The sequence below is a fragment of the Erinaceus europaeus genome, chromosome 2 (assembly GCF_950295315.1).
Source record: "Erinaceus europaeus chromosome 2, mEriEur2.1, whole genome shotgun sequence".
Taxonomy (NCBI): Eukaryota; Metazoa; Chordata; class Mammalia; order Eulipotyphla; family Erinaceidae; genus Erinaceus; species Erinaceus europaeus.
The window spans coordinates 34143203-34166520 of record NC_080163.1 but is presented as its reverse complement, the minus strand read 5'-3'; the positions used below and the strand labels follow the sequence as shown (position 1 = coordinate 34166520).

Sequence of the window (23318 nt, the reverse complement as noted above, 5' to 3'; positions counted from 1 at the left end):
TTTTCAAAAAAGAAAATGGGGTTGCAGAGACAGCATAATGGCTATGCAAAAGACTCTCATGCCTGAGGTTCTGAGGTTTCCAGGTTCAGTCCCTAGCACCACCATATGCCAAAACTGACCAATGCTCTGGTCTGCCTCTGTCTTTCATTAAAGTGAATAAAGTAAATGAGAAAGTGGACACAATATTATAAAAATATTTTTGAGCTGGGGAGACAGCATAATGGTTTTGCAAAAAAAGACTTTCATGCCTGAGGCTCCAAGGCCCCAGGTTCACTCCCAGCACCAGCATAAGCCAGAGCAGATCAGTGCTCTGACCCCAGTCTCTATCTTCCCCGCTGAATCTTTCTCTATTTATATTACTAAACATAAATATTAAAGAAATATTTTCAAAGACCAAAGATATAGAGGGAGCTGTGGAGTTAAGGAAAGTTTTATGGCTCTAAGGTAGACCACCTTATGCTAATTACTGCTGGGAAGAAACCTTTGTAGAACAGACTGGGACCTTCACAAACTACCAGCCTCACCCTCAATTGATCTGGGATGCTGTCAAGCTTAGTGGGAGTTTTAAATTGCGGGTTTTTTTTGTTTGTTTGTTTTCTTCTAAACTATCTTTACTTATTTATTGGAGATAGACACAGCCAGAAATCGAGAGGTAAGGGGGAGATAGGGAGAGAGACAGAGAGACCCCTGTAGCCCTGCTTCACCACTTGCAAAGCTCCCCCCGCCCCCCAGGTGAGGAAGGGGCTGGAACCTGCATTGTTAATGTGCACTCAACCAGGTGCGCCACCACCTGGCCGCGCTACCGGGTGATTTTTAAATTGCAACCCAGACCGAGGGCCATCGCAAGAAGAGGAAAACAAACAAACAAGAAAACTGATGTTAGAAGAGTTTAAAATGTTGGAGCACAGGCCTAGTGTAGCTGAGAAGGGTCACGCTGTGTCAGCCAACAAATAAGGCTAGCGCTGCTCGCATTCACTCATTTTATTTTATTTTTTCAGTTGCAATGTCCACTGTTTCCTCTAAGAGTCTATGAGGCTTCATAGGAGTAACCCCACTTCGGGAGAGAGAAGAAAGACCCGCAAGTCTGCAGCTGCCCGCAGCCTCTGACCTTGATCGACCCCGCCCGTCCGCCCGGTCTCCGGCTGGGGAGCCGCCAGCGCGCCCGCCCGCCCAGAGCTCAGGTCCGCATTGCGCGTGCGCAGAGCCGGCTGGGCCGCGCGAGCAGCGGTCCCCGCGCAGGCGGCCACGCGCTCCCGCCCTCCGCCGGTTTCCGCTCCTCCTCCCTTCTCGCGAGCAGATTCTCCCCGGGCGGCCCCGCGGGAGGGAGGCCGAGATGGCAGATGAGATCGCTAAGGCTCAGGTCGCCCGGCCTGGCGGCGACACCATCTTCGGAAAGATTATCCGCAAGGAAATTCCAGCCAAAATCATTTATGAGGATGAGCAGGTCGGCGGGCACCGGGCACCGGGCACCGGGCGTGGGCAGGCGTCCCGGGACCCGCCGGCTTCCCGCAGATGCCGTGGAGGGCCCAGGGTCCCCGGGCGGGACCGGGGCGGCTGCGAGGCGGCCTGGCGGCGCGTGCCGGCGCTCCGGTTACGTCTTATCAGCCCCGGGCGCGGGCCAGGCTGCCGGGCGCCCGCAGGGCCGCTCCGTGGGGTCCGGGCGCGTGTTTTGGGGGAGCCGGTGGGGTGGGGGTAGGTGGGCGCGCCGGGCCCTTCGCGACGGCTGCAGCCAACTCCGGGGCTGCCCGGGGCCTCGGCAGTGTCGGGAATCTTGCAATCTCGCCCGCGCTCTGCCTGACAGGGAGTAACCCGATCGTGCCCTGCCTCACTCGGGCCCAATCTCCGCGATCTCCCGCGCTGCGCCGGCCCGCACGCCGACGAGCGGCTCCATGAGGCTGCAGGGGTCTCGGGGGCTGCTGGGGGGGATCGTGGGGCCGCAGGGGGGGGGGGCTTCGAGGGGCGTCTTGGGGAGGCAAAGGGGGGGAGCTGCTGGGGGATCGTGGAGGCCGCAGGGGGGCCGCGAGGGCCGCCCGGCTCCGCCCCAGCAGCTTGGACTCCACCCTCGTTCTGTGTGCTACGCGGTGTTAATGGACCTGCTTCCGCGATTTGCTTTTCTTAGGGTTCCCTTCCGGGAATATTTTTGCACCTGAAAACAGCGGAATGAGACTCACTTTATTATATATGACAGGAAACAAATTTTATCCCCCGGAACTGAGGAGGTAGTTTTTATATGACTCTCCCTTGTAGGCGAAATGCTGTTTTAGAAAGGCCAGCGTGTTGCTGTGACTTAGAGACAGTGCAAAAAAAAAAAAAAAAAGATTTTAGTAGATGGTTAACTGTGCTAGAGGCTCTGGCCGTCTGAGAAAGCTGATGTGAGATAGAAACAGATTTGTAAACTCCTCAAATTAACAGTCAAGAAGTAGGAAAGAAAAGATGAAGCATTCGATTTATACTATCTGTCATACTCTCAGGTTTAAAACTTCACCTGAGCTTTGAGGAGTTTGTTTTAACTTTGTCACTAGTGTAAGGGGCATTGCTTTGCTTTAGAATAATGCTTATGTGCCTTAAGTCATTTCAGATCTTTTAAAAATAAATCATTAATACTGACCTTTGAATCACTGCAGGTCCAGTAACTGAACTGTGTTACACAACCCAAATCACACTGTATTTTGTAAGGAATACCGTCAAATAGAATTATTCCTGAGACATAAACAACGATTATGTTAAGCAGCATCCACTTTCAGTATTGAATAAGAGCTAACATTTATGTGGTATGAAATTCGTTTAAATGCCACTTACCCTCTTTTTTACCATAGAGAATCTGTCTATTTCTTAAACAGTTGTGCAAAATGGGGGAAAAGAAAGGTATTAAACCAACTATCAGACATACAAAACCGGTCACTATGTAAAGGAAAACTCAGCCACCCACCCTCTCAGGAAATCCACATAGCCAGCGCTCCTGACTTAGGAAGTTGGGGAGGAGAATCAGAAATTTCCTTTGGAAATGGTGTATGTTATATATGATAGTCAGCTAAGGAATGAAAAACAGTTTTAGTTCAACACGTTAGGGTTGGGGGAATCCAGGATCATTGCAGTGGAGAGGACAAATGAAAAAAAAAACACAGTGTGACTAGAATTTAGGTAACAGATTGAAAAGGTCCTTAAGGCTTAGCATGTCTGATTTCTTCTACCTTTTGCATCTTAGTCACCATCTCAGTGGTTTTCCCTGACCACCCAAGTTAAATCAGGTTATTTTGTAATAATTTATTTCGCCCTTTTGAGGTTTCTTTATAATGTAAGACCTTCGGTTGATCAAAGACAATTTTCCCACTAGTTTGCAATTACAGGGGGTGGGGGAACCATAGAGTATGTCCGTGTCTGATTTCCTAGCATCCACTACGGTTAATCGGAAAGAGTGATAATCTTCCAACACTGATTGATATACTAAAACTTTCATTTTTTTCCTTTCTTTAGTGTCTTGCTTTCCATGACATTTCCCCTCAAGCGCCAACACATTTTTTGGTGATACCTAAGAAATATATATCCCAAATTTCTGTGGCAGAAGATGATGATGAGAGTGTAAGTAACTTTACTAACACAATATATTTTCTTGCATTTTAACTTAGGAGACTAAAATTTAAACTTAATTGTGTATATATATATATATATATATATATATATATATTTAAAGATTTTACTTATTTATGAGAAAGGAGGAGAGAGAAAGAACCAGACATCATCAGGCACATGTGCTACTGGGGCTTGAACTGGGGACCTCATGCTTGAGAGTTCAAAGCTTTACCACTGCGCCACCTCCCGGACCACTGTATTTTTAATTTCTAGAGGGTGTTACCAGAACACCAAGAAAATCATTAGGGCTTCATTGCAATATATAGTTTGATTTCAATTAGAAATATGCATATGCATGTGTATTGAGAGACATGGTATGCAAGACCAGGAATTGGTATGCTATGTGATTGAATTAGCAAAAAGTAAAATTGAGAATACTGAAATTATGGGTAAAATTCTATCTAGTGAAGTATGTAGGAGGATGATTTATAGAAAAAAAATTGGAGGTGTTACTAAAAGTTTCCAATATGAGAAATTTCAAATCAAGTAAATTATCTCTACTTTAAGTAGATATCACAAAATCCATGTGAACCTAACATGAATTTAACATTGTAAGTGAACCTTTGTGATTTCAATTGCAAACACATGTATCTTGTTTCCTAAAAGTTTAGTTTGTACTTTCTTCCATTCTTTCTTTGTCTTCATCTCTCTCTCTCTCTCTCTTGCCTTCTTTCTCTCTTTCAGAGCACTCCTCAGCTCTGGCTTATGGTGGTACAGGGATTGAACATGGGACCTTGGATTCTCACGCATGAGGGTCTGTTTGCATAACCATCATGCTATCTCTCTGCCCCTGAAAGTTTGATTATTAAATCCATAAATCAGAACAAAGTTTGGCAGTTTATTTACTGTGGCCCAAATCTAGTAGTGCTTCTGTTTTTGTAAATAAAGTCTTTCTGGAACACAGCCATTCTCATTAGTTGTTGATGACTTTTTTTTTTTGTATTACAAAGGCATTGGAGTGATTTTAACTGACTATGTGGTCTGCTTGTAAGCCTTAAAATATTTACTATATGGTTGTTTGTAGATAAAGTATGTGGACTTCTAGAGGCAGCCACCCCAAAACAAGGATGGATTGATATGGTTAGTCAGAATCTATTATTTAGTTCTGAGGAAGGAATTAGGAAGCATGTAAAAGAAAGATAGCATGGAAAGTATAACCCTGGAACCATAATATGGTTATATAGACTTTACTATCTTAGATCATAATGAATGAATAGTATACTTAATAATTATAGCCCTAGGGAGTCGGGCAGGCAGGTTAAGCATAGGTGGCGCAAAGCGCAAGGACCAGCGCAAGGATCCCGGTTCCAGCCGCCCCCCCCCGCAGGGGAGTGGCTTCACAAGCAGTGAAGCAGGTCTGTAGGTGTCTTTCTCCCCCTCTCTGTCTACCCCCCCATTTCTTTCTGTCCTATCCAACAATGACATCAGTCACTACAACAATAAAACAACAAGGGCAGCAAAAGGAAATATTTTTAAAAATTAAAAAAAAATCAGAGCAATGATCTGTTAAAAAAATAATAATAATTATAGCCCTTAGTGGCCAAGAAAAAAATAGAATTATTTTGAATAAATGGTACTAAGAAGACAGATTTAAAAAAAAAAATTTATTTTTATTATTTAATTATTTAATTTACTAGGACAGAGAAATTGAGAGGGAAAGGGGATAGAGAGACACCTGCAGCACTGCTTCACCACTTGTGAAGCTTTTCCCCTACAGGTGGGGGCCAGGGGCTTGAACCTAGGTCCTTGTGCATGGTAATATGTGCACTTAACCAGGTACGCCACCACCCATTCCCAAGAAGACAGATTTAAAAAAAATTATCTTTATTTATTTGATAGAGACAGTCAGAAATTCAGAGGGAAGAGGGTGATAGAGACAGAGAAGACACCTGCAACACTGCTTCACCACTCAAAGCTTTCCCCCTGCAGGTGGGCACCTGGGGCTCAACCCTAGGTCCCTGTGCATTGTAACATGGGTGCTTAACCAAGTGCGCCGCCACACAGCCTGCAGAAGACAGGTTTCTTAATGAAGAAAGTTTGTAAATTTTCACTATAGTCTCTGTAAAGTGGTTTTTCAGTGAGGATTCATCTAGTTCCGTGTTTTTCACAGTTAGAATTATTTTCTCAAAGGAAATTGTACTACCTGCCTGAGTTTCTAAGGCCTTGTCCCCCCCTCCCCCCAAGCCTTGTCTTTTTGTGTTTTTCTTAAAAGGGAAGAAAGTCAGTTTCCTGAATTCTGATAATAATAAATTGAAAATGCTTCCATAATCCAGGGTTGTGGTGTTACTTTTATAGTACTCCCCCCCCCCCCAATTTACGTGAAACAGTGTTTTTAAGTAATGTGAAACTATATAATTTAAGGTAGTAATACCCTGAATGTCAAAGAGAAATTCAGGTGTGTTTTCTCAGTACCAATATTTGTTTACCTTCTGTTGCCTGGGGAAGTCCTGTGAGACTGGTTTACCGAGTGTAAGATGTTCTGGTCTATAAAATACAAGGTTAGCTCCTCTCAAGAACAAGATTGCACTTTGATTCATTCAAAACAGGTATAAAGAGGAGCAGTTCAGTACATGAAAATATGATGGTTTGAAGACTTTCCCTTACCATTATTCTCTTAATGAAAGCAATGACCAAAGGGATTAAACCCATGTCTGAGGAACATCCTCAATATTTTGAACATCTTAAGGTGGAGATGGCATTATCCTTTGTTGATGGTGGGTAGAAAGAGGACTAGCTTAAACTTTAGCTGGCCAACTCACCTGTTTCAGTAAAAGAAGAAAAAGATACTGTTATTCATTTAATTTCTTTTAAAAATTAATTTATTTTTAATTTAAAAAATAAACTTCCTAAGGCCGAAATTTTGACTCTGATAAAATCTAACTTATATTGTTTTGGACAGTGTAAATTTCTCCCTCTTTTATAGGCATCTTAAATGTTAAAAAAAAAAAAAAGTAAATATAGGATACCAAGCAAAAAGGTTCTAAAGAAAATACTCAGAAGTGGAATTTTTGGATCAAATGCTATTTCTAGTTAGACTTTTTTTAGGAACTACTATTTTCCTTAGTGCCTACACTAATTTACATTCACATAAGCAGTGCCCGAGGATTCCCTTTTCTCTATATCTCCCCTAAATTTGTGATTTTTCTGTCTTTTTATACTAGCCATTGTAATAAGTGAAAGGTGACAATTTCACTGTGGTTTTGAGTTATGTCTCCCCAATGATTAGCGATACTGAACAACTTTCCATGAGTCATTAACCATGCATATCTTCTTTAGAAAAGAGTCTAGTCAATTTCTCTGCCTATTTTTTTTTTAATATTTTTTTCTTTTTATTTTATTTATTTATTCCCTTTTGTTGCCCTTGTTTTATTGTTGTAGTTATTATTGTTGTCGTTGTTGGATAGGACAGAGAGAAATGGAGAGGGGAGGGGGAAGACAGAGAGAGGGAGAGAAAGATAGACACCTGCAGACCTGTTTCACCGCTTGTGAAGTGACACCCCTGCAGGTGGGGAGCAAGGGCTTGAACCAGGATCCTTATGCGGGTCCTTGTGCTTAGCGCCACCTGTACTTAACCCGCTGCGCTACAGCCCGACTCCTCCTCTGCCTATTTTTTAAAAATTTTAATTATTTTAATAAGAGAGTGAGAGACAGAAAGGTAGAGTGTGTGAGAGAGAGAGACATTGTCACTTCCTGCTTATGCTGGTGCTAGGGATTGAATTTGGATCGTTAGAGCCTTAGGCATGAAAGTCATTTCGCATAACCATTGCTATCCCCTCAACTCTCTTTGTGTATTTTTTTTTTTTAATTTAGATTATCTTCTTTGTTTGCTGTGGGGTTGTACTCATATTTGTACAAATATTTCCCTAATGTGTCAGGGAATAAACCCAGGGCTTTTTGCATGTTCAGTACTACTGAGTGGCCCTGCCTCCCTTTATTTTTTTTAATTCTGTATACTAAGATGGGAAGACACCAAAGTACTCTTCTTACCACCCATGGAATTTTTTTTTTTTCCTTAACCTGTCCATGTTGCTTTCATTGGTGCTGAGGGTAGATTCCCCAGCCCTTACACATTAAGGTGTGCACTCTGCATGCGACACTATGCTATATTACCTGGCCCACATTTTATTTTATTTGCTAGGATGGTTTTGGTAACTTAAAAAATGTTTATTTATTTATTTATTTTCCCTTTTGTTGCCCTTTTTAAAAATTGTTGTAGTTATTATTATTGTTGTTATTGATGTCATCGTTGTTGGATAGGACAGAGAGACATGGAGAGAAGAGGGGAAACAGAGAGGGAGAGAGAAAGACACCTGTAGACCTGCTTCACCACCTGTGAAGTGACTCCTCTACAGGTGGGAAGCCGGGGGCTCGAACCAGGATCCTTATGCCGGCCCTTGCGCTTTGTGCCACCTGCACTTATCTCGCTGCGCTACCACCCGACCCCCTGCCCATAAATTTTTTTTTTAAATTTTTTTTATTTAAGAAAGGATTAATTAACAAAACCATAGGGTAGGAGGGGTACAACTCCACACAATTCCCACCACCCAATCTCCATAACCCACCTCTCCCCTGATAGCTTTCCCATTCTCTATCCCTCTGGGAGCATGGACCCAGGGTCATTGTGGGTTGCAGAAGGTAGAAGGTCTGGCTTCTGTAATTGCTTCCCCGCTGAACATGGGCGTTGGCTGGTTGGTCCATACTCCCAGTCTGCCTCTCTCTTTCCCTAGTAAGGTGGGTCTCTGGGGAAGCGGAGCTCCTGGACACATTGGTGGGATCTTCAATCCAGGGAAGCCTGGCCAGCATCCTGGTGGCATCTGGAACTTGGTGATTGAAAAGAGAGTTAACATATGAAGCCAAACAAATTGTTGAGCACCATGAATATTTTTAAAGTAAATATTAAGGGCCAGGTGGTGGTACACCTAGTAGAGCATGCACATTACAGTGTGCAAGAACCTGGGTTTAAGCCCCCAGTTCCCACTTGTAGGGGTAAAAGCTTCACAAGTAGTGAAGCAGTGCTGCAGGTGGTTGCTCTTCCTCCCTTTCTTTTTTTTTCTTTTTTCTTTTTAGTTGCCCTTGTTTTATTGTTGTAGTTATTATTGTTGTTATTGATGTTGTTGGATAGGACAGACAGAAATGGAGAGAGGAGGGGAAGACAGAGGGAGAGAGAAAGACACCTGCAGACCTGCTTCACTGCCTGTGAAGTGACTCCCCTGCAGGTGGGGAGCCGGGGGCTTGAACTGGGATCCTTAAGCAGGTCCTTGCGCCTGGCGCCACTTGTGCTTAACCCACTGCACTACCACCCAGCTCCCTCTTTCTCCCTTTCTATCTCCTCCTTCCGTCTTCTCTCTGTCTCTATCCAAAGTGTGAAAAAAGAAAGAAAGAAAGAAGTATCAGACATTTCATTTTTGATAGAATGCTGTGATAATTAGCATTCATAACAAAAAACAAAATTGGACCACATTCTCATTCTTTGTCTAAAAATCAGTTTAGGAGCAAGAAGGCTGCTCACCTGGTAAAGCATGTGAGGCCCTGGGTATGAGCCCTCACACCAGGCTTGGAAGCACAACAGCAGGAGAAACCCCAGGGATAGTGAAGTGCTGTCATCTGTCTCCCCTCCTCTGTCTTTCTCTTTCTCATTTAAAATATACACAAAAAATTGGCCTAGGAATGATGGGTAATGCATGTATAAGTCCTTTCTCACTATCTCTCACACATGCATAAAATAACTAAGTCTCTAAGCATTAAAACCATTTTTTCCCCCATATTATGGACATGGATATAAAAAGATAAGTAAGATTCTTAAAAAAAATAAATAAGGGAGGGGTTCTAATCAAAGATTAGTGGTGACACTTTACCCCCCTCAATTACTGTATGATCCATCAATTCTGGTTCTGGGTATTTATTCAAAGAGTATGAAAACACTAACATGAAAAAATAATATTCAACCCCATGATGATAGCAACATTATTATTTTAGGGGGCCCACCAGGGCTATTGCTGGGGCTCCATGCTTGCACAATTCCACCACTCCTGGTGTACTTCTTTCTTTTTTTTAGATAGAGGGTGAGAGACAGGAAGAGAGGTGAGAGACTCCATAGCACTCACTGTTCCACTGTGTAGTAGCCAGAGGCTCAAACCTGGGTCTTGGTGCTCAGTAGAATGTGTGCTCTACTGAGTGAACTTTCTCTTGGCCCCTACAGCATTATTTATAATAGCCAAGATGATGGAAACAACCTGGATATCCATCAGTGGATGAATGAATAAAGGCAATACACATTGGCACACAATGAACTATTAGTCATTAGGAAACCAGAACTGGCAAGATAGTTCATTTGGGAGGGTGTCTACTTTGCCATGACTACAACCTAGATTGAAACCGGGCCCCCTCCATACTGAGGGAAAATTTGATCTTTCCCTCTCTCCCTGTGCCTCTGTCATTCTTTTAGTCAGAAAAAGTCATCCAATGTTGAAGGCCTGATGACAATAACCACAGAAAGGAAATCTTACCATTTGCAACGAACGATTGATCTCGAGGTCATTAGGCTAAGTGAATAAGACAGATAAAGACATACCATATAATTTCACTTATAAGTGGATTAAAAATCAGTCCCACCTTTAAGATTTTCAGTGTATAGGCCTTCACTTCTGTGCTTAAATTTATTATTAAGCATTTAAGATTTTATTCTTTTGATGAAATTGTAAATAAGATTGTTTCTCAATTTCTTTCTGATAGGTCATCTCTAATTTATATGCAATGAATTTTTATGTATTGATTTATTGAGTTTTTGGATTTCTTCAGGGTTTTCTATATTTAAATTAAAAAGATTTTTTTTTTTTATTATTGGATAGAGACAGAAATTGAGAGGGGTGGGGGAGAGAGAGAGATGGAGAGATGGAGAGATACCTGCTTCACCACTTGTGAAGCTTTCCCCCTGCAGGTGGGGACCAGGGGCTTGAACCAGGGTTCTTTGCACTGTAGTGTGTGCACTCAACCAGATGTACAGAAACCTGGCCCCAGGGTTTTCTGTATATAATAACATGCTATGTGCAAATAGTAACAGCTTTACTTTGTCCTGTCAACTTGGTGTTTTTAATTTTTTTTTTAATATTTCAATGTAGTGGTTTATTTAATGACAATTTGTTGTAAATCACCTGTGCTTAAGTTTTTTTTTTTTTTTTTCCAGCTTCTTGGACATTTAATGATTGTTGGCAAGAAATGTGCTGCTGATCTGGGCCTGAAGAGGGGTTATCGAATGGTAGTGAATGAAGGTGCAGATGGGGGACAGTCTGTCTATCACATTCATCTTCACGTTCTTGGAGGTCGGCAGATGAATTGGCCTCCTGGTTAAACATGCTTTAAGGATAGTTTTCCTTCTCTAGGCAATGATTAAGTTTGCAAGTTCCAGTGTATTGAACAGTATACTTGATTTTGCCTATGTATGGAACAACAAAATGTTAAAAGCTCATAATAAAATACACTGTTGCATATTTTATCATCTCTGTATTTGACTTACTATTTAAAAAACATACTTGTTGGAATGTGTGAAAGTGACATTAGCTGATGAGATTTCTTATTTTGTCCCCCAAAGAAGATGTAACATAGGAACATTGCTAAAATATGATGACTGATATTTGAAGACAGATTATGGGATTTTTTTTTTTTTGTCTCAGCCCTGGTTTATAACGGTGTGGGGGATTGAACTTGGGACTTTGGAGTCTCTTTGCATAACCATTATGCTATCTTCCCATCCCAGATACAAGACTTTATGAATTTAAGCTTGGCTTTGTAATGTCCTTTTAGACTGAAATACTAGTCCAGATTTTCTAATCCAATTCATATTTATTTATTTTAACTTTTTTTTTTTTGCCAGCATGGTTTTTATCACTGGAGCTCAGTGCCTGCATGACTACACTTGCTCCTGCCAGACATTTTTTTCTTTCTTAGATAAAGAATGAGACAACAAAAGCTAGAGAGTCAGAGGACATAGAGTGTAGCACTACTCCACCACTCATAAAGATACCCCCTTCAGGTATTTCCAAGTGGAACCCAGATCCTCACACTTGGCTGGAACCCAGATCCTCACACTTGGCTGGAACCCAGATCCTCACACTTGGCTGGAACCCAGATCCTCACACTTGATAATGTGTGATAGTTTTGAGTATAGAAAAATACCTCCCTCCAATATTTCACCTGGACTATTGGGGTCATATGGAAGAAAGAAAATAGATTTGTCTTAAGCTCTGATAAGCACATGAAGCTACACATTAGTATTCTCTTACTCAAATTCTGAATATTTTACTTACTGTAAAGACTTGAAAAGATTTTACTTAAAATTCACTTACCAAATTGAAAACTCACAATTTTACATATATATATGTGCACACTAGCAAAAATGCTTAAGGAAAAATCTTAGATTCTAGTTTCTACTTATATAGACTGACAACCAGACTTTGTACTTTTAGTCTCACCTATCATCCTAGACAACCCTTTCTAAGAGTGTGGGGTATATCGCTTTGCTTTTTGACTTTCCTTTATCTAAGCACTTTTTTTTTTTTAAAGATTTTATTTATTTATTAATGAGAAAGATAGGAGGAGGGAGAAAGAACCAGACATCACTCTGGCACATGTGCTGCTGGGTATCAAACTCAGGACCTCATGCTTGAGAGTCCAAAGCTTTATTATGACTGTACCACCTCCCAGACTACAGCATTTTCTTATTTTTTAATTATTATTATTTTAATATTTATTCCCTTTTGTTGCTTTTGTTTTATTATTGTAGTTATTGTTGTTGACATTGTTGGTTAGGACAGAGAGAAATGGAGAGAGGAGGGAAAGACGGGCAGAGAAAGATAGACACCTACAGACTTCACTGACTGAAGCGACTCCCCTGCAGGTGGGGAGCCGGGGACTCTAACTGAGATCCTTGCACTTTGCGCCACCTGTGCTTAACCCACTGCACTATCACCCGACTCCCCATCTAAGCATTTTCTAGGAAGATTACAGAATTTATTAGGTATTTCTTGGCTACTTTTGTCTCCTCATTCTCCATGTGTTTTATTTTCCATCTATAAAAATACTTTTTTTTTAAAGTAGGGTTTTACACATTTAATTGAGAATTTTATAATTTTTTTACTTTGTTAGTGGTTTTTAAATTGTTTATTTGGAGGGAGATTAAGGATATTGACTATGCCATAGCCTAACTCACTAGGGAAAGATAGAAATAGGCTGGGGGTATGGATCAACCTCCTAGCATTCATGTTCAATGGAAAAGCAATTACAGAAGCCAGAATTCTTACCTATTGTACCCCAAAAAGAATTTTGGTCCATATTCTCAGAAGGGTAAATGATAAGGGAAGTAAGCCAGAGGGCTGTGTACCTCCACTGTCACTAGTCATCTCCCTCAGGAACAACATGATGGTACCCTCTGTGGGCCCCTACAAGACCTTGCCCTTAATGTAGATCAACAAGGGTAGGGAATGTTCCATTCTCCTAAGGGAGGTTGGATAGCATACATTGCCTGTCAGCTGAGGATGATGGGTGCTGAAATTAGTGCAGCCTGGAATGTTCCTAGCTGTGACCACAGAATGTGAGCTCAGACCTACATACAGAGGTTACATAGGTTCCTGTGCTGACTATGGGCCCCAGATTAAATTGATGGGGTTTACAGTAACTATATACTTTTCCCACATTTGGGAGCTACTTTCTTTCCTGATCCAGCTTTCTAGTCCTTTTTCCAACTATGACACTATCTCCCTAGACAATAACTTAGGTCACCTGCATATTAGATGTCCGACTCGGGCAAAAACTAGTAGAGCCATGGGCCCCTTAGAATATATCTAAAATAGACCTACTAGATTTTTCCAAAATGGAGACCCCAAATTTATCTGTATATTATTGCCTTTAGGTTCATGATTAGTCAACTATTTGTTTTTTAAATCTATAATTTTTTTTATTGTTGTAGTTATACTGATGCGATTATTGTTGGATAGGACAGAGAGAAATGGAGAGAGGAGGGGAAGACAGAGAGGGGGAGAAAGATAGACTCCTGCAGACCTACTTCACCGCCTGTGAAATGACTTACCTGTGGGTGGGGAGCCAGGGCTCAAACTGGGATTGAACCCGTCCTCGTGTTTCCCGCCATGTGCTCCTAACCTGCTGTGCTACTGCCCAACTCCAATTAGTCAACTATTTGTTCTGCTTTCTATCTTAACTCTTTTTCAGCCACCAGGTTCCAGATGCTACCATGATGTCAACCTGACTTCTTGGACAGACGGCCCCACCTTCCCAGATCCTTACCCACTAGGGAAAGAGAGACAGGATGGGAGTATGCATTGACCTGTCAATGCCCATCTTTAGCGGGGAAGCAATTACAGAAGCCAAACTGTTCCACTTTCTGCACCCCATAAATGACCCTGGGTTCATACTCCCAGAAGGATAAAGACTTGGAAAGTTATCAAGGGAGGGGATTGGATACAGAGTTCTGGTGGTGGGAATTATGTGCAATTGTACCCCTCTTATTCTATGGTCTTGTCGATATTTCCTTTTTATAAATACAAATAAAAAAAAAAGTGTCATGGAATGGTGAAATCATGTCTGTATGAGGCTCTAGATTCTCAGGAAAAAAAAAAAAAGGAAAAAAAAATGTCAAAAGGCCCTTCTAGCATTATCCCCTGACTGTTCTAAGAGTAGCTTATTAGAGTAAGAACCAGAGTGCCACTCCAGCATATACAAGATGAAGCAAATCCTGTGTTTCACCTGCTCAAGCACCTTTCTCAGGACCAGGAGATAGCTTAGGGGTGAAGTGCATGTCTGATCTCTGCCATCACGGAAAACATCAGAAAGGAGGTCCACTTCAGGGAAGGAAGGTGGAGGGGTGTTTTGCTGCCTCGCTCTGTTCTTTGTCTTTCTTTCCTAAGGATATGGAATGGAAAAATTGGATGGTGGTGGTGGTGGTGGGGTGTCACTGAGTGTTTTGTGTATGTGTGTACACATTTAGTTTTATTGTAACAAAGCAACTTGTACATTTTTAACATTTAAAACAGCCTCTTTTGATTTTTAATTTTTTATATTACTGAATTACATGTCGACAGGGTTTTGAATCCACACAATTCCCACCACCAGAGTTCTGAATCTTCACTCTCCCCACTGCAATCCACCACAGTTCCCCTAAAGTTTTAGACATGGGCCAACCATCCTCTCTCTACAACTATCTGTCCACATTTATCCATAGTTACCCCTTCTTTTTCTGATTCAATCCTCCCTTTCCCTCTAAGCCACTCATGACATCATAACTACCTCCATATGTCCCTCTCCTTTTCCTTCTCTCTCTCTGGGTGCTGATGGAGCTGGAGTGCAGAGTCTTTTTATCTTCATCCTATCACTTCTCCCCTGCTGGGAGTATGGATCAAGGTTGTTTGGGGGGAGCAGAATGTAGGAGTTCTGGCTTCTGTAGCTGCTGAACATGATGAGATGCTGAGCATGGGTGTTGACAGGTTGATCGATAACCCCAGCCAAACAGCCTCATCTTTCCATTGAAAACAAAACAAAACAAAACAAAAATTAAAAAATAATCAGGAACAAAATTACAATACCAAATAAAATTCTGGTTTTGCTGATTCTGTCATCGAGTGCCTGCGGTCAAGTCATCATTAGGAGATAATTTTTAAAAGTGTCATCTTAACAGCTGTCAGGATGTCCACGAACATCACAATTAAACATGCCAAAGGAAAAGCTATGTTGTCAAAATGCCCACTTAACCCACCCAACATCTCAAACCCACCCTTTGCTGACATTCTATAATCCCATTTTTTTAAAGTTTTTTTTTTCATTTTTTTTAATGAGAAAGTAGACAGACATGCTTAAAAATACTAAGTGTCCATATTCACATAGAGACACAGTGTAATCTCTGAACCCAATATACATAGAAAGGACAAAAAAGCTAGAATTCTATTCAGTACTACTACACAGGGGCTTAGCACCTTCTAGCTTCCAGCAGAGCTAAGGGAGCTGAAGGTTTTTCTTTTTCCCCACAGAGCATGGTAATATTGATTCCATAATTTTTTGCTGAGAGGAAGGGATAAAAATTAATTTGGAACAGAAAAGGATAGAGATTTTCTTCAACTGTATTCTGCTCAAGGTATTTTGAGAACCATGATATAAAAGAGAGAAGAGACCTCAAAAATAGGGTGACTGGGGGTTGGGCTGTACACAGTGGGTTAAGCGCACCTGACTGCAAAGCACAAGGACTGGTATAAGAATCCTAGTTCATTACTCGGGTGAGACCTTTCCTTTCATAGTATACTCTAAGTCCATCTCAGGTGGTTCACTTTCTAACAAAGTCCCAAAACCTAGATATACACCAGTTTCTGTGAGAGAGAGCATATGTTCACACGTATCCGTAAACTACTGCAAAATACATACCTGAAAGCAGAAGTACACTAGAGTTTGCAGTGAGTACCCCCCTAACACTTCCTCTCCACTATTCCAAGCTTTGGGTCCATGATTGCTCAACAATTTGTTTGGCTTCGTATGTTAACTCTCTTTTCAGTCACCAGGTTCCAGATGTCATCAGGATGCCGGCCAAGCTTCCCTGGACTGAAGACCCCACCAATGTGTCCTGGAGCTCTGCTTCCCCAGAGACCCATCCTACTAGGGAAAGAGAGAGGCAGACTGGGAGTATGGACCGACCAGTCAACGCCCATGTTCAGCGGGGAAGCAATTACAGAAGCCAGACCTTCTACCTTCTGCAACCCACAATGACCCTGGGTCCATGCTCCCAGAGGGACAGAGAATGGGAAAGCTATCAGGGGAGGGGGTGGGTTATGGAGATTGGGTGGTGGGAATTGTGTGGAATTGTACTCCTCCTACCCTATGGTTTTGTTAATTAATCCTTTCTTAAATAAAAAATAAATTAAAAAAAGTAAAAAAAAACCAAACAAACAAAAAGAAAAAAAGAATCCTAGTTCGGGCGGTAGTGCAGCGGGTTAAGTGATGGTGGCGCAAAGTGCAAGGACCAGCATAAGGATCCCTGTTCCAGCCCCCGGCTCCCCACCTGCAGGGGAGTCGCTTCACAAGTGACGAAGCAGGTCTGCAGGTGTCTATCTTTCTCTCACCCTCTCTGTCTTCCCCTCCTCTCTCAATTTCTCTGTCCTACCCAACAATAACGACAACAATCATAACTACAACAATAAAACAATAAGGGCAACAAAAGGGAATAAATAATAAAAAATATTAAAAAAAGAATCCTAGTTCGAGCCCACAGCCCCCATATGCAGGGGGGGGTCACTTCACAAGCCGTGAAGCAGGTCTGCAAGCGGCTTTCCCCCTCTCTGTCTTCCCCTCCCCTCTCCATTTCTCTCTGCCCTATCCAATAACATCAATGAAAACAATAGCAATAACAGTGATTCGGGAGGTGGCGCAGTGATAAAGCTTTGGATTCTCAAGCATGAGGTCCCGAGTTCAATCCCCGCAGCACATGTGCCAGAGTGATGTCTGGTTCTTTCTCTCTCCTCCTTTCTCATAAATAAATAAAATTGTAAAAAAAAAACAAAACTCTAATTCTGAGGTCAAGATGTTTAATAGTTTATTTCTGATGCCAAAATAAAAATAAAAAAAAAACCAATAGCAATAACAACAACAAGGACAACAAAATGGGAAAAAATGACCTTCAGGAGCAGTGGATTCGTAGTGCAGGCACTGAACACCAGCAATAACCCTGGAGGCAAAAAAAAAAATCCCCCAAAACAAAAAACACCAGGGAATTGGGCTGTGGCGCTGCAGATTAAGCGCAAGTGGTGCAAAGCGCAAGGAGCTGCCTAAGGATCCCTTTTCAAGCCCCTGGCTCCCCAACTGCAGGGGAGTCTCTTCACAGGCGGTGAAGCAGGTCGGCAGGTGTCTATCTTTCTCTCCCCCTCTCTGTCTTCCCCTCCTCTCTCCATTTCTCTCTGTCCTATCCAACAACGATGACAACAATAAAACAACAAGGGCAACAAAAGGGAATAAATAAATAAATATTAAAAACAAACAGGGTGACTGAGCACAAGGGGAAAAAAAAGACTGCAACTTGCTCCTAGGGACTGAGGAAAGTTGAAAAAGGCTGGACTCCATCAGTGCTCCATTTGTCATCTTCTTCATCTTTTTCCCCTTCATTCCCCTCATTATCATCTTCATCTTCTTCACCTTCATTCTCATCAATATCCTCCAATCCTTCATCATTATCATCATCATTATATTACTCTTTGCCACCTTCATCATCATATGAGGAACCAAGTAGTGTTGTGGATTTGGCCAAATACCATCTTTAATGACCTCTCCTAACTCACTGCACTTGCATCAGAATGGTCAGTAAACCAGGTAAAGAAGATCCCTTCCCACTAGTTTTATTTTGTGTATGACTTGAACGTTTTGTCAAATCCTTTTCAGATTTCTATTTGATTTCAGTGGACTTTGAAGAAGGATCACCACTCTCACGCAGATGAAATTCTTTGGAAAGAACTTTATTTTCGAAGTAAGGGTTTTCATCAAAATAGAAATATATTCTGTAATCTGATTTACTATCTTCAAATTTTGTCACTTTAACTCTTGTCAAATAATGCAGTACCTCTTCATTCTCCTCCCCAAGCAGTGCAGACACTTATGGATGACTGACAAAGGTTGTTACGCTAAAATCTGGGATTTTGGCAATCAATTCTGACCTCTTCTGAAAAAATGGTTGGTGGAGTTTGTTATATTTCCATTCTACCTTTAAAATCGCTTCTCTGTTTGTTAAGTCTGTCTGTTTCATTCTGTACTTCATCAATATGTTCAATCGCTTCTCGTTGCTCTTTTTCTAAGGTCTTGTTGGCCCTGTTGTGGTTGGAGTTCAGCTCCATTTTACTGACTGGCAGCCAGCGCTTGCTCACAAGATACTGCTTGGTAGGCGGTTGCAGAGGGTGTGGGGAGCACTAAGTGTTTTTTGTATGCAGTAAATCCTTAATTCATTCCTTGGTGTTGCACTGAAAAGTAGAGGAGCTTCTTCACTGGCCTTGTAGCATTTTACCTCTGTATCAGTGGTCACTACATGTTGGAAGAGAAACTGCCTATGTGGCTTTCCAGAGTAAACAAAGAAAGGAAATCAAAGTAGATATTGGGAATGAAGTCATAGTTTCTTTTAATCATTGCTAGCCAGTGTTTGTAATATGGAAAACATTCAAGCGTTCTTGGGACTGGTCCAAGCTGCTACTACCATTTGGCAATATTCACAAACAACAGGAATCTCTTGTCACTGAATCAGCTATTTTCTGTGGATCATTGGAATGGGTGCAACTTTAATTCCAAGGAGAGCTCTTTCCTTGCAGCACTCAGTTTGGGTGCTCTATCAGTAATCTTTCTTTTTTTAAATTTTATTTACATATTTATTTTTTTATCTTTAAAACTTAAAAAAATTTTATTTATAAAAAGGAAACACTGACAAAACCATACTATAAGAGGGGTACAACTACACACAATTCTCACCACTAGAACTCCATATCCTATCCCCTCCCCTGATAGCTTTCCTATTCTTTAACTCTCTGGGAGTATGGACCCAGGGTCATTATGGGATACAGAAGGTGGCAGGTCTGGTTTCTGTAATTGCTTCCTGGCTGAACATGGGTGTTGACAGATCCATACTCCCAGCCTGCCTTTCTCTTTCCCTAGTAGGGTGGGGCTCTTGGGAATAGGAGCTCCAGGGAACATTGGTGGGGTTGTCTGTCCAGGGAAGTCTGGTTGGCATCATGGTAGCATCTGGAACCTGGTGGCTGAAAAGAGAGTTAACATAGAAAGCCAAACAAATTGTTCAAATCATGAACCTAAAGGCTGGTATAGTGCAGATGAAGAATTGGGGGGATCTCCATTTTGTAGATAGCTAGTAGGCATATTTTAGTTATATTCCAAAGGGCCTGTGGCTCTACTATTTTTTTTTTTTTTTAATGAGAGAGACACAGAGGGAAAGATACAGAGAGAAAGACCAGAACACTCTCAGCTCTGGCTTATTATGGTGGTGCTGGGGGGCCGAACCTGGGATCTTCAGTACCTCAGGCATGGAAGTCTTTTTGCAGAGCCATCATGCTGTCTCCCCAGCCCTCAATATTTCATTTTTCTAGTCACTTTATCACTTAACAAAATAACAGGTAACATATTTTTTAAAGCCTGAGGGCATGGGTTCAAGTTAAATAGAATAATAAGTGCAAGTGTTGATTTAAACTATATATCAATCCTTTGTTCACTTGTAAGGAAAATTATTTGAGAATAGTGACAATGACAGTAATTGCCCTTTAAATAGAATAATTTAATAAAGGTATCTTTGCTGTAAGAGTTTATTAAGTTTTCTCCCTGAATATATTTATCATAACTATTAACAGAACTATAGGTGGCTCAAAAATAGAGTAACTTGTAAATGTATTTGCTTACTTAGAGTAAATCCTGGTGTTTCTATAGTGGGTTGTATCTCTGTCTCATACTAAAGATGATTTCAACTTGTTCTAGAAAAGAATTCAGAACACATAATACATAAACAATTACATTAATTTATTATAAATCAATAATTTCAGGTAAAAAAAGAATTCAGTCAGTTTAACATGAATTTATTAAATCTTGTTTTAAGATGATCTGAAAAGTTGATGACTCTATATTAAAGCCAAGACTATTGAGTTATAATTTAAATAAAGTGTGATCTCCTTCCCTCCCTCATTTCCTAGGCAGAGAGTGTGAAAGAGATCACAGCACTGAAGCCTTGCTCACTGTGGCCTCGAGGCTGGCTGGCTCCTGTGCTGTAGTAAAATAGAGCACTACATAAGTGAGCCATTTCACTGGCCCTACTTTTTTTTTTAAATAAGTAACTTTATGAGTTGTGATGAATTTACACAATCTTGTACTTATCGTCGTGATTGAGGTATAGGATATTTTAGTTATTCCAAAGAGATTTTTTAGATCTTTTTGTAATACATACAAGAGGTGATGGTAGCTTGGACTAGTATGACAGTAACAGATCTGATGAGAAGTTATTAGATTCAGCATTTGTTTTGAGAGTACAGTTTACAAGATTTGCCAATAGGTAAAATATAGGCATGAGAGAGGAAAGTCAAGGAAGGACTTACTGTTTCTCAAAAATCTGTAGACTGAATAGGCGGTTGTGTTGCTTTTGCTCACACCAGTCACACTGCTGTGTTGTCCTGGAGAGTGGAAGGTCCAGATGATTTTAGTCAGATATAGCTCTGTTGATACTGGCAGTCAGTGGGGCTCGCTGGATTCCCCTCCGTCTGACCCCACATTCTCCTATAGGCTATACCAGCTTACATGCTGATCACATGGTAGGAAACCTTTGCAAAGTTAGGTTATAACAATTCCAACTTATTAGTGCTCATGATTTTGTTTTTTTGGTTTTTTTTAAATTTATTTATTTATTTAAGAAAGGAGACATTAACAAATTCATAGTATGGGGGGGTACAACTCCACACAATTCCCATCACCCTATCTCCATATCCCCATCCCCTCCCCAATAGCTTTCCCATTCTCTATCCCTCTGGGAGCATGGACCCAGGGTCGTTGTGGGATGCATAAGGTGGGAGGTCTGGCTTCTGTAATTGCTTCCCCACTGAATATGGGCATTGACTGGTCGATCCATACTCCCAGTCTGCCTTTTCTTTCACTAGTAGGGTGAGTCTCTGGGGAAGCGGAGCTCCAGGACGCATTGGTGGGGTCTTCAGTCCAGGGAAGGTTGGCTGGCATCCTGATGGCATCTGGAACCTGGTGGCTGAAAAGAGAGTTAACATACAAAGCCAAACAAATTGTTGAAGAATCATGGACCCAAAGGTTGGAATAGTGGAGATGAAGTGTTGGGGGGTACTCACTGCAAACTCTAGCGTACTACTACTTTCAGGTGTATATTTGCCCTAGTTTATGGATATGTGTGAACATATGCTCTATCACCTGGAACCTGGTTTATATCTAGGTTTTGGGACTTGGTTAGGAAGTGAACCACCTGGGATGGAATTAGAGAATACTATGAAAGGAAAGTTCTCACCCGAGTGATGAAGCTGAAGGGTTGTCGTTCCACACCTGAAGTTTCTGGACACAGTCTGAAGTGAAGCATGCTAGGGTGGCACTCGTTGCATTGATTAGGTTGCAATCAGCGGATGCAATATTATTTGATAAGAATTGTGAGAAGCATATGGGAAAGTGGGCCCTACCCTAGGGTCCCAGGACTGGGGGAAGTTTAGGCTCTATAGTGGAAATGTGAGGTTCCTGCTGTCTTAGGGTTCAAGAAGACAATGGATAGTTACTGTTATCATCACATGATTTAGTAATTGGGTTAGCTTTGAAAAGTCCCTTTGTTAGACATACAATAAATTTTTCCCCCTCTCATATTCATTAAATAGTGATTTATATTACTACAATTTAATAGGTGTGTACATAAACACCATTCCCATCACCAAAAGATTGTGTCCCATCCCCCCACCCCCATCCCCACCACCACCCCCGCTGGTCCAGGAAGCCGGATGTCCACCCTCCCCCTCACCACAGGGTTTTTACTTTGGTGCTCTACTCTCGATTTAATCAGGTCCTGCCTTTAGTTTCCTTTTCTGATCTTCTTTCTCAGCTTCTGTTTATGAGTGGAATCATCCCATACTCATCTTTATCTTTCTGACATAGCTCACTTAACATAATTCCTTCTAGCTCTGACCAAGATGGGTCAGAGAAGTTGAGTTCATTGTTCTTAGTAGCTGCATAGTATTCCATTGTGTATATATACACCACAGCTTTCTCAGCCACTCATCTGTTGTTGGGCACCTGGGTTGCTTCCAGGTTTTAGCTATTATGAATTGTGCTGCTATGAACATAGTAGTACACACCTCTTTTTGGTTGGGTGTTATGGAGTCCTTGGGGTATATCCCCAGGAGAGGAATTACTGGGTCATATGGAAGGTCCATGTCTAGCCTTGTGAGAGTTCTCCAGACTGCTCTCCACAGAGGCTGGACCAATTTACATTCCCACCAGCAGTGCAAAAGGGTTCCTGTGTCCCCACATCCTCTCCAGCATTTGTTGCTGCTGTTCTTTTTGATGTATGCCATTCTCACAGGGGTGAGGTGGTATCTCAATGTTGTCTTTATTTGCATTTCTCTGACAATCAGTGACCTGGAACAGTTTTTCATATGTTTGTTAGCCTTTTGGATCTCCTCTGGAGTGAATGTTCTGTTCATATGCTCTGCCCATTTATGGATGGAGTCATTTGCTTTTTTGGTGCTAAGTTTGCTGAGCTCTTTGTATATTTTGGTGATTAGTCTCTTGTCTGATGTATGGCATGTAAAGATCTTCTCCCATTCTGTGAGGGGTCTCTTTGTGTGATAGTTTCTTTGGCTGTGCAGAAGCTTTTCAATTTGATGTAGTCCCATTTGTTTGTTTCTGCTTTAGTCTTCCTTGCAAATGGGTTTGTTTCGTCAAAGATGTCCTTGAGGTGTAGGTGGGAAAGTGTTTTACCAATGTTTTCCTCTAAGTATTTGATTGTTTCTGGTCTAACATCCAGGTCTTTAATCCATTTGGAGTTGATTTTTGTTTCTGGTGAGATAAAGTGGTTCAGTTTCATTCTTCTGCGTGTTACAACCCAGTTTTCCCAGCACCATTTATTGAAGAGAGCCTCCTTCTTCCATTTAATACTTTGGGCCCCCTTATCA

The 23318-nt window shown here is 41.5% G+C and overlaps 1 protein-coding gene and 1 pseudogene across 1 annotated transcript; one reads left to right on the top strand and one right to left on the bottom strand.

Annotated features, from left to right (window-relative positions):
• Positions 1–1208: 1208 nt before the first annotated feature.
• Positions 1209–11122, top strand: HINT1 (histidine triad nucleotide binding protein 1). Its single transcript, XM_007532521.3, has 3 exons — positions 1209–1444; positions 3475–3579; positions 10814–11122. The coding sequence occupies exons 1-3, from the start codon at positions 1334–1336 to the stop codon at positions 10976–10978; spliced, it is 381 nt and encodes a 126-aa protein (XP_007532583.1). The 5' UTR covers positions 1209–1333; the 3' UTR covers positions 10979–11122.
• Positions 11123–15601: 4479 nt separating this feature from the next.
• LOC103121970 (protein SETSIP-like) overlaps positions 15602–23318 on the bottom strand; it is a 31811-nt pseudogene continuing 24094 nt past the window's right edge.

Excerpts from the sequence above, each read along its gene's own strand:
- HINT1 (XM_007532521.3), top strand. The coding sequence starts at position 1,334 with ATGGCAGATGAGATCGCTAAGGCTCAGGTCGCCCGGCCTGGCGGCGAC. Across the intron at positions 1,445-3,474 it reads TCATTTATGAGGATGAGCAG|TGTCTTGCTTTCCATGACAT; the intron begins GTCGGCGGGCAC and ends TCCTTTCTTTAG. Across the intron at positions 3,580-10,813 it reads CAGAAGATGATGATGAGAGT|CTTCTTGGACATTTAATGAT; the intron begins GTAAGTAACTTT and ends TTTTTTTTCCAG.